The sequence below is a fragment of the Pleurodeles waltl genome, chromosome 9 (genome assembly GCF_031143425.1).
Source record: "Pleurodeles waltl isolate 20211129_DDA chromosome 9, aPleWal1.hap1.20221129, whole genome shotgun sequence".
Classification (NCBI taxonomy): Eukaryota; Metazoa; Chordata; class Amphibia; order Caudata; family Salamandridae; genus Pleurodeles; species Pleurodeles waltl.
In genome coordinates, this window is record NC_090448.1 from 209,406,735 (window position 1) to 209,426,750 (window position 20,016).

Consider the following 20,016-nt stretch of genomic DNA (forward strand, 5'->3'; position numbering starts at 1 on the left):
TTTGTTTTTTTTTTAGGAGAGCGGTGATTTCCGTGTGCTTCCAGGGATCTGGATCTGGGTAGGTGGCGGTGTCGAAGGAGGAGTTGATTATGTGTCGGAGTACGGGGGCGATGGTTGGGCTGGCTTTGTTGTAGATGCGATGTGGATTTATTCGTGTGTGGTGGGGGCCCAGGTGGTGAGTGTGGTGGGGGGGTCATGAGTGGGGGTTGAGTTGGGTGAGCGAGGGGTGTGTGTGGATGGTGTGTGTGGTATGAAGCTGTCGTGGATGTCCAGGATTTTGTGGTGGAAGTGTTTGGAGAGGGCGTCACATAGGGGCTGTGTGTGTGAGGTGTCTATGTTGCTAGCTTTGGGTTTGGCTAGTTCATTAATGATGGTGAAGAGTTCTTTGCTGTTTTGAGAGTTGTTATCGAGGCCTGTCTTGTAGTGATCTCTTTTGGCGGTGCGTATGAGTTGGTTGTGGGTGCGAATGAGTTGGTTGTAGAGGGTTCTTGTCGCCATATTTTCTCCGCTTAGTTCGGGGGTGAACCATGAGGTGTTCTTGATGTTACGGGTGGCGATGTGTTTTCTGAGGGGGGCTAGTGTGTCTGCGCAGGTAGTGATCCATTTAGAGAGGCTGTGTGCTCCTGTGTTGGGGTCGTTGGTGTGGGGGGGGGGGGATTGTGAGCCAGTTGGGACTTCAGGCGTTCTGTGGGGATCTTGTCCCACATGCGGTAGGGTTTGGTGTGTTGATGGTGGTGTGTGGGGGGTTTTGGTGAAAGAGAAGTGGGCGCAGTGGTGGTCAGTCCAGAGGAGTTCGGTGGTGTGGGTGTACGCTATGTGTTGGCTTGAGGTGAAAATTGTGTCAAGCGTGCTGAGTGGGTGGGTGCGGTGACCAGTTGTTTGAGTCCTAGGTTGGTGAGGTTGTCTATGAGAAAGGTAGTGTTGTGGTCTAGTAAGTCTAGTAGTCCTCAAAAATTCCAAAGATGCATGCAGAACTGTTTCGTCTTAATAGCACGTTTATATCAGACTAAATCAGTGCGGTCCGCAAGTGCCCTCCTGAATTTCACTTGAGGCTTCCCTTTGAAAATGGCAAGGGTTTAGTTACAAGTCAATCGATGTGAAATAAAGCAAGTAAGAAGTGTGTCCTCCACATTTAACTTTCAGGCCACTTTCATTTGTAAAAACATTTTGCAGAAAACATAATAAATATGAAAGTCTCAGCAAAAATTCCAAAAATGTATTTCATTTACACGCAGAACTGTTTCATCTTAGTAGTACTAGTACATCAGACTAAATGAGTGCAAGTTTTTTTGTAAGTAATAGTTTTGAAATATGATTTTAGAAACATTCTTGCTTCCACCCACCCTGACAATACCAATGGTGAACTTCATGCCTCACTAATGAAAGGCAAATGTTTTGTTCAGCTGAAGAACGAGATTCCATTTGAGATAGCTATTTATGAAATAAAAAAGGGCAAAGCACGCCCCATGTAGAAAGTATGGGAAAGTATGGTACATTCCTCTTTCCTGTAACTGCTCTCACTTTGAAGTCAGCCGAAAGCAAAATAAACACTAGGCTCCCTCGAAGACAGAGCTGGACATTTGACCTCAGTCTTTAAATGCCCAGCAAATGTGACGAGATAAGAACAAGATTTACTGGCCTGTTTATGACAAAAAAAACAATAGTTCATATAAGAGTACTGTAATCACAGCTTTGGCATGGCGAGGTATGAATTTGAGCTGGGGATTTTAAAACAAATAAAGCCAGCAAATGGAAAGCCAGAAAACATGAGTTATAAACCACAAAGCCAGTGGTAAGCAACGGGCCGAATGCATTCCCAGGTCACTTTGTGAAACTCCCCAAAATGGCTTTCGCATACCACACAGCTGCGTTGTCTGGTAGGCTTCAACCTAAAAAAAAGAAAAGGCAATAACACACAACTGCAACAAAGCCTAGGTTTTCAAGACTTTCATAAATAAAAATAATTGATCACAAGTGTGCCGATTGAAAGGCAGAGGTTCCAAGATCTAGCTACAACCGAAAAAGCACACCCCACTGTTCGAGCGCGGCAGACCCAAGGCATCAGCAGAAGATGTGAATCAGAGGATTTCAGCTGGCGGAAGGATGCTATTGCAGCAACCTTTGCTGTAAGTATGGAGGGCCAACGTTATGAAAGATTAAGCAGAGTGCCGTAAAGGTGACCTTTTGAGAGCGTAGCAGCCAGTGCAAAGTATTCAAAACTAACAAGGGAGAGGTACAGCAGGCCACTGTAGAGCAAGCCTAATGGCAGCATTTTGGATACCTTGCAAAATTTCATCAGTCCCAAAGAAGATCCCACTAATGATTTACATTAATCAAAACAGCCGGAATCATAACCCTCATGACCAAATGATTTGTTTGTGGAGTAGGAGCGTGAAGGATTATGTGTGGAAGTCTCATGAACAGAATGCAGGTGCTACATTGACTCTTTAAAGAAAGGTCAGAGGGTACTTGAGTGGGTGCATAATCCAATTGTGTTGGCCAAAAACCCTCAGGAAGCATCAAAGAAGAGTTCTTACATGGTACTAACAGGACTTAGGTCTTGAATTTTAAAGCATTTTCCGCCAACCACAAGTAGCATACAAACTTGAAAGCTGTGGGAAGACTCAATTGAGTTTTTCATTTACAGAACTTAAAATCTGTGTGTTGTCCACGTAGCTCATTAACCTGAAACCCTATGGTACTACACAACTGTACTTAAGCCTCCTCTGCTTCAGACATCCAACACCTCCCACACTGCCTGCATATCAGTCAGATCTGGATGTCCAGCATCTACCTAATGCTGAACCCAGCTAAGATAGAATTCCTGTCATTTGCCACAAACTAAGAGTTTGAGGGCAGGGGAAAGAATATGTTCCTAAGCTTTCAATAGAGGTCCAAAATGAGGGCAGTGGAAATACAAACATTATTTGGGGGTTGGCAGATAGCATCCACCCTTCATTTGTTTGTTTAATTATGTATGTTACATTTATACAAAAACCTACATCCCCTAGTCCTTCTTTTCTTCCTTTGTTCAAACAATGTGGATAAGGTTTGATATATGACCAGTTTTCATTTAATTGAATCCCAGCTGGAACTACCTAGTCAGCTGCCCTCCCTGTTCTATTGTCTTTGTCCAGTATCACTGCCTGCAGATCGCGGGTGTTATGGAGTTGCTACTTTGGTAATAGAACTGCGTGTATAGGATGGCAGCAGTGCAGAGTGTGGGAGACTGAGTTCATCCCACACCTTTAGTAGCTATCAGCCTAACTCCTGGCTAAAAACAGTGCCTCACCAAAGCTCCAGTCCCATCAGGGTAAAAGTTGATTATGGCAACCTGAACATGACGCTACTACTTCCCCGGGAAGTTGTGGAAACAGATCATACCTCTTTGGCTCAATTACTCATGCAAACCGAGGCGAGACAAAAAGTTGCAAGATAAGTTTCCAATACATTTATTGAAACTGTTGCAATCGAGCATATAAAGAGTGAGGTGTGAAAATTATTCTAGAGGTTCTAGAGATTCCTACCTAACCTTATAACCCTATGTCTATTTCTGAGAGCATAGTGGTTGTAACCCTCTGCTTGGCCCGATTTAAGGGGTAAATCACAGCCCTGTACCTGGATAGTGTGTCCGGAATCAGCCTCTGGGGTGGATGGCAGTCCTCTCAGGAAGCTGGCAGATAAGCACTAGCCGAACTGCGTGTCACACAGCTTGTGTCCCATGATCATCGTGGCCGGAATGCCCTCTGCCCTTCTTGAGTCAATACTTGGTCTATATAACAAACCATACCCCCTCAGGGATATAGTTCTGATGTAATTTTGTGTCTGGGTGATAGAAGTTGTCTCCTGTACGGGGCAACACAAGCTAGCATATTGTGTACCGTGTTCCATGGCCTTGGACTGAAAGTACTGATCATATATGTTCTACAAAGGCTACGCTAAACAAGCAGAATGTTCCTTCCTTTCCTAGAATTAAGCAAACTGATAAAATGTGTACGTGTTTCCTAAAAGCAGCCTCTCTATCATGAATAATATGTGTATGAAATGTGAATTACACATGAATGACAACACCAAGCTAAAATAGGGGTGACCAAACTGGGTCTTAAAAGGGTCCTCACGACGGCGGGTTGAATTTTGAGTTGGTAGAAACTAAGGAGAACCCTCTCCCATGGCCAGACTGCCTCTTATTCATGTCTACATCCCTGACCTTAGGAATGGTGAATACCTGGACTTCCTTGAGTGCCCCTTTCTCCAGCACATGCAAGATCATTGCTTAGGACTTAGCCTGGGACATGAAATGACTTCAAGCACCTCATCTATGCCTTTATTAAAATGCATACTGTGGATATACTGAGCCTGTACGGTTGTCTGAGAGAAGAGACGTGTCAGATTCTAATACCAGATACGATTCTGGGAGGAAGTGCTTGGGAAGGATGAGGTCAATACTGTGGCAGCTGAGGTAAGAAAACGTATAGCATTGCCAACTGATCCTCGAGGTATTTCAGTGCTGTGTTCACTAACTTTTAATCATGCAGTTTTGCAAAGGAGATAATATAACAATGGATTAACTATGATAGTGACGTGTAGAACATTTGGCTGTTGGCAATAGCAAACTATGCATGTTCCCTGGGGACTACTAAACATGCCCTGCAACTTAGTAATTCATCTGACATGCATAATCATACTATCCCATACTCTTGATGGGATGGTATGCACAAGGGATTCCTATGTGGGCTGTTAATGTAGGCCTATGGTGAAAAAAGGGAAGCAAAATGTGTGAGTTTATTATACCTGCACAGTTGACTTGTGTTGTGGTAGGCTGTGTGAAGTATGAAAAACAATTATATTTTTCTTAACAAGGAACCACTCAGAATTTCAGGGTTTCACTTTTGATCTAAAACTAAAGATAATACTGTATTATAATAAAAACGATAAGTAAGCAATTAGCACATAATAGTGCAATACAATAAGGAGGCAGCAAGCAACACGTTCATGATCATGTAGGAAAAAGGACATAATTGTGATGCAGTGCTCACTGTATTCGACATTTCAGGCCACTGTTCAGTTAGATCTCTGAGCTTTTCGTCTTCTCCCGAAGGAAGTCAAATTGTTATAGTACCTGGAGTGCATTACAGATGTGGAGCTAATCAACTCTACTTTCACACAGTTTAAACCAACTTGATATCATCAGGCGCCACATTTTTTAGAACTCATTCAGACTACAAAACAGGTCTCTGTTATCACTAGACAATGAGAACCAATGGCTGTCCTCTAACTTGGCAAAGGTTTGTATTCTTTGAAATTGGTCGAAACCCATGGCACCTACCCTGTAGGACTAGATGGACTGCTTGGCGATGATGGCAGCCCATGAACACCTGGTCTATAAACTAAATGACCAGACACAGCTCTTAGACATCTGGTCTGGGGTAGTTTATTGCGCTCTCAATATCAGTAATGTCCCATCTGGCCCATCCATGAGTGGCTCGCTTCTACTGACTGCTGTGTGGTCCACGGGCATGTGTAGCATCTTCATTTTACAACCCACCTTAAACTCTTAGTTGTTCTTTCTTCTTCTTACAGAATGAAACTCTGTAAATATCTAGCTTACTAATTATCGACTGTAACTGTAGATACCATTCTAAAATAGTGTCCCAATTTCACTATTGGAACGTTCTTCAGTGTTATGAACTTCACTAGTATATGATTGTTCTTTCCTTGTTATACTGGTGTATATCCTTTTATAAGTTTGTCAAGAAAATGTACATTGAGAAAAGTGCCACTGTTGCCATGGTTAACCCCCCCCCCCCTTTTTTTTTTTTGCCTGATGTTGATGCCAACTTTGATTGAAAGTGTGCTGGGATCCTGCGAACAAGGCCCCAGCACCAGTGTTCTTTCCCAAAATCTATACCTTTGTTTCTGCAGGTGGCACACCCATGGCACACAGTTAAGTCCCTTGTGACAGGTATGCATGCTACCAAGGGCCTTGTGGCCAGGGAAGATCCCCAAGAACTGCAGCATGTACGGGGGACCCATCACCAAACACCTTTACAATCCCTTAGCAGCTTGTGCGTGCTGGTGGGGAGAAAATGGCAAAGTCGACATGACACCCCTCTCAGGGTGCCATGCCCACAAACCTGTGGCATAGGTAAGTCACCCCTCTATCAGGGCTTACAGCCCTAAGGCAAGGTGCAGTATACCACAGGTGAGGGCACAGCTGCATGTGCAATATGCCCCTACAGTGTCTAAATCCATTCTTAGACATTGTAAGTGCAGTGTAGCCATGTGGAGTATATGGTCTGGGAGTTTGTCATTACGAACTCCACAGCTCCATAATGGCTTCACTGAATACTGGGAAGTTTGGTATCAAACCTCTCAGCACAATAACCCCCCACTGATGCCAGTGTGGGATTTATTGAAGAATGCACCAAGAGGGCATCTTAGAAATCTCCCCTGTATGTTGGCCAAACTGCTAGTGCAGGACTGACCAGTCTGTGCCAGCCTGCTACTTTCATATAAGTTTCTGACCATACGGGGCAAGAGCCTTTGTGATATCTGTGGTCAGGAACAAAGCCTGTCCTGAGTGGAGGTGCTTCACACCTCCCCACTGTAGGAACTGTAACACCTGGCGGTGCGCCTCAAATGCTCAAGCCTCGGGTTACAGTGCCCCAGGACACTCCAGCTAGTGGAGTTACCCGCCCCTGGAAAAAAAAAACACTTTTGGCGGCAAGTCCAGCGGGAAAATTTGGGAAAACAGGAAGGAGTGACCACCCCAACTTGGACCACCCCTAAGCTGCCCAGAGCTGAGGCGACCCCCCTCCCTGCAGAATCCTCCATCTTGGTTTGGAGAATAGGGACCAATAGGGTTAGGTTTGTGCCCCCCTCCTCAAAGGGAGTTCACACAAGAAGGGTGTAGCCACCCTCAGGGACAGTAGCCATTGGCTACTGCCCTCTGACCCCTGAAACGCCCCTAAATCTAGGATTTAAGGGCCTCCCTAAACCCAGCTCACCAGATTCCTGGTGACCTGACAAGAAGAAGAGGGACTGCAAAGCTGAAACCCCAGCAGCGAAGAAGGAAGGCGACAACTGACTTGGCCCGGCCCTGCCAGCCTATCTCCTGTTTCAAAGAACTTGCATAAGAACAGCAATGCATCCAGCGGGACCAGTGACCTCTGCCAAGCTCCAGAGGACTGCCCTGCACCCAAAAGGACCAAGAGCTCCTGTGGACAGCGGCCCTGTCCAAGAAGAAACAACAATCAAGGACTCCAGCCTCACTCCGAATGTGTGAGTCCTGACCACTATGCACTCGACACCCACGGCCCGTGTCCAGGTGGCCGAACCAGCTAGAGAGGATCCCCAGGCAATTCTGAGCAAGGGCCCATACTGGGTTGACCTCTCCACGATGATGCCTGCAGAGGGAATCACGAGGACCCCCCTGAGCCCGAAAGCTCAGGATGAAGATAACTGATGCCTAAAGACACACTGCTCCCGCAGCCCCCAGGCCTTGAAGAACCTGACCTCTGGTGCAGCTAAGTTCAACAGGCTGCCTTCCTCCCTGTCCAGCCTGTGGTATACCCGAGTCGACCCCCGGGACCTCGCTTGCAGCATCTGAGTGACCCCTCAGGACCCGTTATAGAGAATCATTGGAGGAAACCTTCTTTGCACCCTGCACCCGGCCGCCCCAGTGCCGCTGAGGGTGTATGTTTGGTGCCTACTTGTGGCCCCCAGTGCTCCTCTAAACCCCCAAGGTCTGTCCTCCGAAGACACGGATACGTATTTGCCTGCAGATCTGAAACTGAGTGCCCCCAGTCTCCATAGGAGCCCATGTTAATTTTGCCTCAACTTTGACCTCTGCATGCGGCCGGCCCTGTGTTGCTGGTGGTGTGTGTTTGAGGTTTACTTGAGCCCCAAACTGTGAACTTCCTAACCACCGGACACTGGAACTGTAAGTCAAGTACTTACCTGTTAATCGTACTAACTTTTCGTCCCCCCAGGAGCTGTTTCTGAAAATTGTACTGTCAACTTTTAAAACAGATCATTGACAATATTTCAAAACTGTATAACTTAACGATGTCAAACAAGGTGCTATTGATATATGTGTGGAATATGAATCTATTGAAGTACTTACCTGCAACTTGAATCTTGTGGTTCTAGAAATAAATTAATAAATTATATTTTTGCTATTAAAAAAACATTGGACTGGAGTTAAGTCATTGAGTGTGTGCTTCTTCTATTGTCTGTGTGTGTGTACAACAAATGCTTTGTACCACCCTTTAATAAGCCTGACTGCTAGACCACACTACCACAAAAGAGAGCATTAGTATTATCGATTTTAGCCAGTGTTAAGCCTCTGGGGAACCCCTAGACTCTCTGCACACTATGGCCCTCATTACGAGGCTCTCATCGTGGCAGTCTTACCGCCACGGACCTGGCGGTAAAGACCGCCACATCACGATTTGTGGGGCTTGGCAGACGCCAAACCTCCACAACCCCACCTGGCCCGCCAGTGCGGTCGCACAGACATGGGCGGCGGTGTGCACCTCCAACCTGGTGACAAGCCTCAGCATACCGGCTGGATTATGAGGCTGCAGACTGCCAGGCTTTCCGTGGCAGTCACCCTGTCACAAAAACCCTGGCGGTCACACACCCAGCGGCAGGAATCCCCATTCCTGTTGCCGGCTCCCCCCACCCCCCACACATCCACACACTCACAAAGCCCCCCCACCCCTTCAAGCACGCATGCGTGCATTCACATACCCACCCCTCAGCATACGCATACATCCACAGACACACCCACTCACTCGCACACACGCACTCAGACAGCCCCATACATGGGCACATACATGCACACAAACATTGACATTCAGTCGCATACACGCACACATTCACCACCTCCCTCCGCATGCACGCACACACACGCACCCACACACACAGAATCCCTCCCTCTCCACCCACTTTTGGACGACCAGTTACTTTCTTCGTTGAGGAGGTCATCCGAGAGGGGATGGATCCTGGTGGTCTTGCACCTCCAGCACCGCCACACTAGCAGGACTACGTCAAGCCGCATTACGGGATTTTAGGATAACTCTTAATTTTGAAGATTCATTGTATGAATATATTTTTTGGATATCCCAATAATTTAGCTTGGATGTTCTACTTCTAGACCTTTGTTGAATTGCGATAGAGATAAACCTGCAGTTGAGAAAATGTTGAGTTCTCTTTTAAGAGAGCTTATTAAGTTGTAAATTTTTGTGCAATTGTAACCCTCAGAATAGAGGTTTATCAGATGTCAGATTTAATCAAAACCTACTATTTTAGTAAAAGAGGGCTTGTCAGACTGTGTTTTCATTTTTCAGATGCCTGCTTCCCAGGTCTAATTCATCTCCTTGGGTTTACTCAAGGCTGCAAGGGCTAACAGGGGGCATTGAAACGTGCTTGCTGGTGATTTCACCCTTGCCAGCATTAGGATTGCATAACCTATGAGGTGAGGGAGAAAACATTTGAGAGACAGAGACCTTTAGGTCAAAACAAGTTTAGAGTGGGTGTCATCAAGCTATTTCACAGCACATTTAGTGAAGGTTAATCAGTACCTCACCCCATAGGTGAACTGCTAGAGGGTGCCGTCAGAAATGTCAGTCCAAAGGTCCAGGGTAAGCTCAACCAAGGCTGCTGAGCAGAAAGCGAAGTCCACTCATAAATCCAGTTGATACTGCCAGTTTCAAGCCAGCCTGATCAGAGGCTATTTGCGGATGTAACCCTTTCCATCTGGGAAGCTAAAGATTAGCAGTTCCAAGATAGGCATACGTACCAGCTGTAAACCAACAAAGGCAATATTGGTAAAATGTCACAAGACCAGTGTTTGGGTCCCACATGGACTACCCAAGAGACATGTCCCTCTGAGATGTGGTAACTGCTTCTGAGAATTTTACATGTGTTCAGCAACTCAAATCTACCTAAGGGACCCAGGAGGCTCACAAAAGTGGTTGCATAACATGAAAGTCACATGTTTTAATCACCTGAAGGCTGGCTCAGTCCTAACTTCTTGCAGTATTGATAAAATGAGTATTAATAGATTGGGTAATACTAACCTAGCATTTACAGAGCCCCAAAGCAACAAAGCTTATTTTGCAACCACTGTAAAACACTTTATTCTTAGAATACTGACCTGCTCTGGTGGATTAGCAATTGATCCATATGTAGGTGAAACACTTTTATCCAGACAGTATCCAGTTTATGTATGGTTCAGTATGGTGATGAAGGACAACAAATATGGGCAACTTACATTAGCATATTTTTAGAGATAAGATTTGGACGTTCTGTCATTTTATTTTGATATTTTGTGAGAATTATAATATATGTAGACATTAATATCATTGTTTTCCAGGCTCATTGCCACTACATCATTGTGAAAGTGTTTGTAGACACACTGAAGACACTTGGAAATGATCCTTCTATCCATGAAGCCATTAAAACCCTCTGTGACCTCTTTGCATTGCATGGCATCTTCACAAATTCTGGAGACTTCCTGCATGATGGATATTTGTCTGGATCACAGTTGGACATGGCGACTGCAGCTTACCTGGACCTATTAGCTGTGGTGAGGTAGGTTGGATATATGTCTGGGCCACAATTGGACATGGCGACCACAGCTTACTTTGACCTATTAGTTGTGCTGAGTTAGGTGTCTTCCTTCATGGCATATGAATAAATAATTTAAAGATTATGGCCCTCATTTTAACATTGTCGGTAAATGCCACCTACCGCCATGGCGACGGCAACCAAAAGACCGTTGCAGCGGCTACCATCCGTTCGCCAAGGGCCCTATGTCTTTTGTTGATAGGAGTTTCTTTTAAAGCAGTTGTTTTTAAGGTTGCATGCAATTCCGGATTAAGAGTGATTTAAGAAAAGCTTTCCTGCACTAAGCTGTTTACGTTTTATTTTATAAATGAGTAGCGATCACATCCTTCCTGGTGAATGTGCCTGTTGTCGAAAAAAATACCTGTTGTATTTTTTGTTATGGATCACATATCTATTGTTCTGCTTTTAACTTCCTTTCTGCCCTTCTTCTTACCTTCCCTATCTACTCCATTTTCTTTCTTTCTCTCTTTATTTCTCTTCCTATATCCAGACTGGTACTTCCAACTTTTCCTTCAATCACATTTCTTTTTCCTCCATCCTGTACTCCGGCCTATGCCATTATATCTCTGCCCCATCTGTAATCTTTTACATCTGCTACAAACTGCACAGTAGTTCCTCTACCCACCCCCTGTGCCTCTCTCCTACTACCTCTGCTCCTACTTGTAATCTTACATTGCTATCATTGTCTGTACTCTTAATTGGTATACCTTACCTAATCGCTCATACCTCTGGTGAGCTCCTCTAGCCCGGCCTAGTTTCTTACCTCCTACCAATCCCTAGTACTTCTAAAACCTTCCCCTGCCTAAACTGTTTTGCAGTTGACTATACCCCCATCAATTCTTCCCCTACCTACAACCTGGCACCATTACCACACTGCTCATACCTTAGTAGCTCTACCCCTAGTATCTCTCTCTCTACCTGCACACTTTTACGTTTACCGCCACATATGCCCTAGTACCTGTACTCTAACTATGCTCCATATTTTGCCCTCTACCAGTATACCATCAACCTTTTGCACTGCCTCTACCATACCTATGCTGTAGTGCATCAGCATCTATCTATAATCCATTACCTCTAGAACTTCCAATTTCCATTAATGTTGCCCTTTTTCTCCTAATCTGTTTTCTTATTTCATTTTTTTATCTGTTTTTGGTGAATGTTTTACATTTTTCCAGGGGAAGGTATTGTTCTCACTTTGGGAATTCAACTAAATGGAGTAATCAGACTGATGGGCATCATATTGATTTGCTGTAAAATTAGGAAATGGCTCAGTGAGTTAATACAGTAGTCTCAAGGCCACGTTTGAACTACAGTACTGCACACGTAGTCTTCCATCCTTGTGAGATTGGTAAATTGAATGGCATTTGCATTTGATGCTGGTAACATCTATACTTTATAGCATTCAGAAACAGCTCAAGTATATTATGATATACTGTTTTGCCCAGGCTGGTGCTGCAAGGCACATCTGCTAACCCACTGAGGAGGGCCATGGAGTGAGCAGCTTGTGGATGTCTAAGGCCAGGCAGTTATTTAAGATCAGCAGAAAGGCTCAGAGTTACATAGTCACAAGATAAGGCCCACAAAGCAGAGGGTACGTCTGGGTTATGAAAGTGGTCAGCTTGGTGATTGGATAGCAGTGCATCGGCATCTAGTAGCAGGGAAAGAGGGGGATAGCCATTCAATTGGGGTGGGTGAAGTACCAAATCTGTGTTAGAAAAACAGAGGTCAAAGAGTCATAATGTTACAAAATGGGGGTCTACAGGGGGGCTTGTAATGCATCTATTCCAGTACTGGCGAGGGTGGATGATCTGCTGATGTATTTACACAGCTAGGCACTGGGTGCACATAGTTGAGGTATAAGGCCTGAGTGACTATGAGTTCCATGGGGGGCCAATGAGTTGTGTCAGGAGAATAGAGTCTAAAGGCTTTTGGTGAGTTGATGTGAGGGGTGTGGAGTGTACTTCTGACATGTGATCTTTCATTGTTGCATGAGAGAGCGGCGTGCTCTCGCAGTGGAGCTTAGAGAATTGGAGGAAGTGTGGAGGCTTGCAGGACATGAGATGTGCAACCTTAATGAAGAAGTCCAGGTCTTTGCTAGGCGTGATTCATTCAGGTGAAAAGGGTGTTCCAGGTATTAACTCATTGTTGGTGCAAACCACTCCAAATGTATGGAGTTTTTCAGACGACGAAGCTGGGAAAAATCGGACCGGAGCATTTTAATGTATTTCCTAACTATACCAGTGAATTGACCATGGGAGAGTTGGGGACATCTCTGGGTGCACTGGAGGTGCTAGCTTGGTCGCAAGAATCAGAGATAGAATAGGGGCTAAATGACGCTGCAATTGGGGTGGGCTCCATTGTGGTGGTGCTGGGTGTAGCACAAGTCCATTAGTATCAAAGTGTTTCAGTCTGCTTGATGGTTGAAGCAGGATGATGCAAAAGGATGTTTTAGGGTCCTCTTAAGACAACCATTCATCTGCATTCCATAATATGACTGTCCCTTGTTTTGACATGTTGGGCTACAGGAGTTAATTTTTGGCTAGTTATACCTAATTTTTCTCTTCGCCTCCATAGGCAAAACATATGATAAATTGAAGTGAGGTGCATCGCTGAACACATTTTCCTTTAGTGGATTCCGGCATAGCTTTCCCTTAGTTTACCTCATTCTACAATGTCCTTTTGGGGATTCTGAGGGTAGAAGTATTGGGTATCCTTGTCCCACAGATTGGACTAAGCTATCAGGAAGCCCCAATCTGAAAGCATCACTGCCAAAAACCAATGTGATTTATTACCAAGACATTTACATATCAAATACCTAATAATGTGTTACAATATTGCCTAAAGCATAACCATTCACATTTATGTAAGTCTACGAGGCTTGCGCTGCCTTCCCTTTGTGCTTCACTCCCACTAGACAATAATGGCTGTATAGGTCAAGGGTGCTTGGTCTGGAGAAGCACAAACTCGGAATTTAAAATGTAACACCGTGGTTGGGGGTTCTCTTTAATTATAAGAATTGATTTATACCCATATGAACCCTTTTTTGCAACAATACGATAATGAAACACTGAGGGGAAAAATAACCCTCTAGAGTCTAATCTATATCTTGTGGGATGCATGCAGTTCTTTGATGATAGTTAATAGTTTACTGTTCTGTATTAAGATTGTAACTTATGAACTGTAAGTAACAAAATGACCTCTCTGACAAAGCAGTCCCCCAAAGATTTATTTGCGTTATATGTACTTTGTGATCTGCATGGTACATGTTCTTTGCAGGCAGCATATTAACCGCCTGCGCCAACTTAAAACCTCCACTAGAGAAAAGCTCCGAACTCTCCAGGCAGAACATTTATCACCAGTTATCACCAGCTATCTTAACATTTTGATTGTTGCCTGAAAATTGGTGGAGGTAAGGAAAGCTGCAGTACCGACCTTTAAAACTATAATATACTTGCAAACACGGCGCCCCTCCCCAAAGTCAGCACCCACCGGTCGCACAGCTATTGAGCTGGCCCTGTCCTGCAATAAACAATAAATGAATGCACTGCAACTTTTCCAGCTACTACCCAGTAAGATTAATCACTACTACAATATTAAATTCATCCATACTGAATTCAACAGACCACTTGGACTGTTGTCGGTAATTACAGAACCTCATAGGGCACCCAGGTTCCAAAAGGGATTCGGGACCCTACAAAAGGTCTGAACGCCCTTTACAATTGTATCCAACAGAACTTTTTGTTTTGTTATTTGCTGGAGACAGACAAAAAAACTTTCTGGGCTTGTACGTTACAGGCACGTTTCGCCAACATTAATGTGCATAATTACTTTGTTTTGGTTTTCCTGTTATTTTAAACACACCTGAAGCATTGTCTCCAGCATCGAGTGATTAATATGTAAACAATACACGAGGATGATTCTTTGCTGATGATTTATTCCAGTTAGGTAGTAAAACAAAGGAGAACCCCAACACCACTCTGCGCCCAGGCTGCTCACAACAACTGTTGCTCCGTGGAATGTTCATGAGGATTCTCTCAGAAAGACCGAACACAGGACAGGTGTATTACTGGAACATACCATGTGACATATACAGCATAAACTAAGAGACAATTGATAAACATTACAAAATACTACACAACATTACAATACTACACTATAATGCTTAACATCACAATACTACACTACCCACTTAAATATGTATTACTTATATTTCAGTCACTAAGTATATAATAATAATAATAAGGCGGGAGGTGTGGCCTAGTGGCTAGAGCTGCAGACCTGTGAAGCTGGGGACCCAGGTTTGAATCCCCGGTGCTTGGATCACGTTGCCTGAAAAATGAAATTAAATCTATTTGTGTAATCCCCAGTTGACGTACATGGAATTAACTTCCCTGCCTTTATGTACATCTCACTGTTGTTTCCTAGCTTGGTTCGTGCTAGATTAATACAAATACATGCAAAATGGACTATATAAAATGGAACCGTTGAACTGCAAAATTATTGTACTCTGATTACAACACATTGATCTACTCTACACTTTGCGAAGAGAATTGTTACCGCTGGAGAATCAATTTGAAATAACCAATCTAACGAATTTGTGTAGTTCAAACTGAAATATCTGGGCAAATTAACAGTGCATGCTTAATCTCGTAATAGGACGCCATCTCGCATTCCCATTTTCCATCATTCCTGTATTGCATCCTCCTTGTAGTAGGGCATGCTTTTAAAGACAGTATGAATCTTATTTGCAGTAAAACGCGACTTACCGGGCCCAGAGCAACACTAAGGTAGGGAGGGACACGTGCCCCGTTTAGTTTTTTCTCTGGCTGAGCAGGATCAGGGAATACCTCCCTTCAGTAAAAATAAGACACTAGCTAAGAAAAATAAAAGTTGCTACACGATTTAATGATTCTTGCCCCTCAAGCCAACTACAGCCATTTTCCTTGTGTCTCATGTTTTTATGTAATAATTTCAGCAAAGTGGACGGCTGATCACCAATAAATAATCAACATCTATTAACTAGAGTTATCTCCTGCTAGTGAAGGCCCTATTCGTTGATACTTTTGCATGCAAATATAAAGTTGCAGTTCTGCCCGTATGTTCAGGGACTTGGGGGGAATATACGACCCACTTTGTGAAAGTGGTTGTAATTTGTGAAGCGATTTGTGTGTTAATAAGTTGCATCAAATATTTTCCATTCGTAGGGAGTTGCAAAATGATTTTCTCAATGAGTATTAATCAGAGGTATGTGGGATTATCTGACCCCTATGAGTGGCTGTGAATGCAGTGCATGGTATGCATGGACAGCAGACCACCAGCCCGGAATTAGCTTTTCCAAACGGCCAACATCTTTTAAAGCAACTTGTGCCCATTAAGAAGACAGGTGCAGATTTATAAAAAAAAAAAAAAAATAAGACTCCTAAACTACTGCCTACTTCTCCTAAGGGTCATCTGACAATTCCTAAAAGGGAATCTGACCCCCTTTGTGCAGCAATTACCACTTCAGAGGTGGTAACTTTTCAATGGTTGGCAATCACAACAGAGAACACACATCATTTACTTATTACTCTGCAACTCGCAAAATAGGAGGTGAATGACCCTTTCACCCCACCTCCTGTTTACTATTTAGAAATAGTTGCAAAAACCCTTTTATGAGTCAGAAAAACGTCCAACTTATATATTTCTGATGGATACTTCTAACTGTAGATTCCCCTCCTTTTGAATATCCCCAAGCGCCATACTGGGTCCTGAACTTCAAAAAGTAGTGCTCCTGTGCGCCAGTAAATAGCGTTGTGCAGCTCTGCACCAACTTCGTTCCAGTCCAGGAGTGACAAACTGAGCTGCATATAAGTGCCACCCATGGGCACTGACGTCCATTCCTTTCTGTCTGTGCCTTCAAAGGCAGCACCAGGGCTCTCTCCTTTTCTTCACACCTCGAAGTAATTGTTTTTCCCCACATTTGTATCTAAATTCCTGCCAGTGTGCTAGTGAATGTGTCACCTCCTAAGACTACAGGGATGTCTGGTGACAGATCCCCAAAAGGTGTGCCTCTGGTGTTTGGGTTCTGCAAACAGCTCAAAGACCTGGGACAGCTGTGCCCAGATGTAAATAAAAGCTCTATGTGGCAAACACTGCAAGACTCCACACAGATCCTGCTGCATACCGAAGTCAGGAATGCAAACTTGTTCATTCCTGAAGTAATTTCAGCAACTGATCTTCTTTACAGTCAAAGTCTTTGGGTAAGTCCAAGAAGAAGCATAAGAAGTCCAAGTGGGACGCAGCCCCTTTCCATCTTTCTCAATCTCCAGAGAAGGTGCAAAGGTGTCACCACACCTCTAGGTGCTGCTGTCATTTCACCAAGGTGCCAGTTCAAAACCTGGTCCTGATGCCCCTGACTTTCTGGGTCCAGCAAAGATGTTGCAGTAGATTAAAGCCGTTAGGGAAGCCATGCAGCGCATCTTCGACACGACCTTCTGGTGTGCTTTTGGGACCTAAAGATCCACAGTGACTTCCAATCAGGTTACCACTGGTGGTTCAGAATTCATCACCGTCAGTGCCCCTCAACCCTGCTTTGGATTCCGCACTGGCATTGTAGGAAAGTACCATCTTGCCTGGCATGTTACCCCCATTTTTTACTTGTATGTATGTTTGTTTTTGCCTGTCTCACTGGGATCCTGCTAGCCAGGACCCCAGTGCTCATAAAGTGTGCACTGTATGTGTTCCTTTTGTGGTGCCTAACTGTATCACTGAGGCTCTGCTAACCAGAATCTCCATGTTTATGCTCTCTCTGCTTTTAAAATTGTCACTGCAGGCTAGTGACCATTTTCACCAATTCTGATTGGCACACTGGAACACCCTTATAATTCCCTAGTATATGGTACCTAGGTACCCAGGGTATTGGGGTTCCAGGAGATCCCTATGGGCTGCAGCATTTCTTTTTGCCACCCATAGGGAGCTCAGACAATTCTTACACAGGACTGCCACTGCAGCCTGATTGAAATAACATCCACGTTATTTCACAGCCATTTTACACTGCACTTAAGTAACTTATAAGTCACCTATATGTCTAACCCTCACTTAGTGAAGGTTAGGTGCAAAGTTTCTAAGTGTGAGGGCACCCTGGCTCTAGCCAAGGTGCCCCCACATTGTTCAGGGCAATTTCCCCAGACTTTGAGAGTGCGGGGACACCATTACATGCGTGAACTACATATAGGTCAATACCTATGTGTAGCTTCACAATGGTAACTCCGAACATGGCCATGTAACATGTCTAGGATCATGGAATTGTCCCCCCCAATACCATTCTGGGGGACAATTCCATGCATCCCCGGGGCCCCAGCATGGACCCCGGGTACTGCCAAACTAGCTCTCTGGGGTTTTCTCTGCAGCTGTCGCTGCTGCCAACCCTCAAACAGGTTTCCTCCCCCCTGGGGCCTGGGCAGCCCAGTCTTACGAAAGCAGAACAAAGGATTTCCTCTGAGAGAGGCGGTTACTTTCATTGGTTTGTGGGCTTGCCTTTTAAAATCCACTTAATTGAATTAGTGAAAGGCATGCATACGTCATGCCTTTTCCGATGTTTAGCCCGCCTCCACAGCATCGGTAAACTACTGAAAATATACGAGGCTCCATGTTTTCAGTCTGGTTTCTGCACTACTTTATCTTTTTATTTTCCATGCAGCGGGATCGCGCTGGGTTTTACATAGCGCGATTGCGCTCGTTTTTTTGTTTTAAATTTCAGCGCGATCACACTGGGCGATCACACTTGGTTTTTCTCTTTCAATTTATACCACAAGAAAAGTCCGGTTAGGAGTTTACAATGCTAATAGCTCTAACTTGAGCAAATGCGAGACCCATTGCACTGAAAATGCTTGTGTTAATTGCCATTTATAAGTTAAATCCTAATACAGAACAGTAAACTATTAACTGTCATCACAGAACTGCATGCATTCCACAAGGTATGGATAAGAGCTTTATTTTTTCCCCCTGTTTTTCATTATCCTAATGTTGCAAAAAAGGGTTAATTTGGGTATAAATCAATTCTTATTATTAAAAATAACCCCCAACCATGGTGTTACAGTTTAAATTCTGAGCTTGTACTTCTCCAGACCAACCAGTCTAAAACTATACAGCCTATCATTATGAATGACATGTGATTCCTACATCTTGTAGTGTTCTGTCGTATGTAACATTTCTTATACACTGATTGATTGTCTCTGTGTAATGGGTGTGATGTAAAGTGCTCTGACACCCTACATTGGAATGAGTGGCAATACAAAATTAATTAAATGCATTTAAGAGAGCGGTTATGGAGACTTGAGGTGCACTGTTAAAGGGTGGTAGTGAGGGAATCCATGGTGGAGGTAGTCATTGAGGGTGGGGGCGCCAAAAAACATTGTTGCACAGGGTGCTCTCAGCGCTATGGCCGGCCCTGTAAGGGTGAAAACTAGTTATGCGCTTTTGCAGTTACATGTCCTACAACAAGATGGGAAAAATTAGGAGCACTCCTAACTTGTAGATTAGACGGTGAAAAGAAAGGTGAAACTGCATGAAAGAGGCCACCATGCAGCCTGTCAGCCAAATGAAAGTGGCATATAGGGCTTCATCCTCGCTCATAAATGAGAATTAATTGTGACTTGCCATTCCTCTAGAGGGAAACAATTATTGTGAACACACCTGGTTTCTGTTTTGGTGGTAGTTCTTTAAATTTACTGTATGTTTGCTCCAGAGGAGCTGGATCCTGAGTGGCCCTGACTGCGAGCCTGTAGGTAGTGCAGAACAATTTGAATTCTATCCATTTGGATACTGGGATCCAACAGAGATATCCTAAGGCTGGTAAGACAAAAAGACTCATGACTACAGAGTTATCGAGATGTGAGCTCCTAGCTTCTGAAGTTAATAAATTGGGTATGTCATTTTTTTCTAGACCAGAGTACACTGTATCTTGATTAACCAGCAATACTGGATACATGCATTAGGTTCCTCTCTTGATAAGGGAAGGATATATAGATAAGGATTTGCATAAGAGTTCTAACTGTTAAAAACAGGGAAAATTAACTTGATGAAGAAGTGACAGTCAGCCCCCCGTAGATTTGAATAGGAAATTGAATTCCAGAGATCATTTCCATAGGCAGAGTTCTTAATCTTTGCCTTTCAGGGGATGGAGTTAAGACATTTATTCAAGTGTTAACTCATCACACAACTGGCGAACCCAAGTATAGCCCCAGCCATTTCCTTAAAATGGATGCAGGATCGGAGTTTCAGATTCATAAATATAGAGATTAAGGGCCTGATTTAGAGTTTGGTGAAGGAGTTTCTCCGTCACAAATGTGACGGGTATCCAGTCCACTGTATTACAATTTCCATAGGTTATAATGGAATTGT

General features: G+C 44.0%; 1 protein-coding gene across 1 annotated transcript in view; it reads left to right on the forward strand.

The window, feature by feature from the left end:
- ACOX2 (acyl-CoA oxidase 2) overlaps positions 1–20,016 on the forward strand; it is a 256,635-nt gene that overhangs the window by 224,719 nt on the left and 11,900 nt on the right. Inside the window, exon 12 of the mRNA XM_069206549.1 lies at positions 10,382–10,599. Coding sequence (XP_069062650.1) covers positions 10,382–10,599 — 218 coding nt within the window. The remainder of the gene's footprint in view (positions 1–10,381; positions 10,600–20,016) is intronic.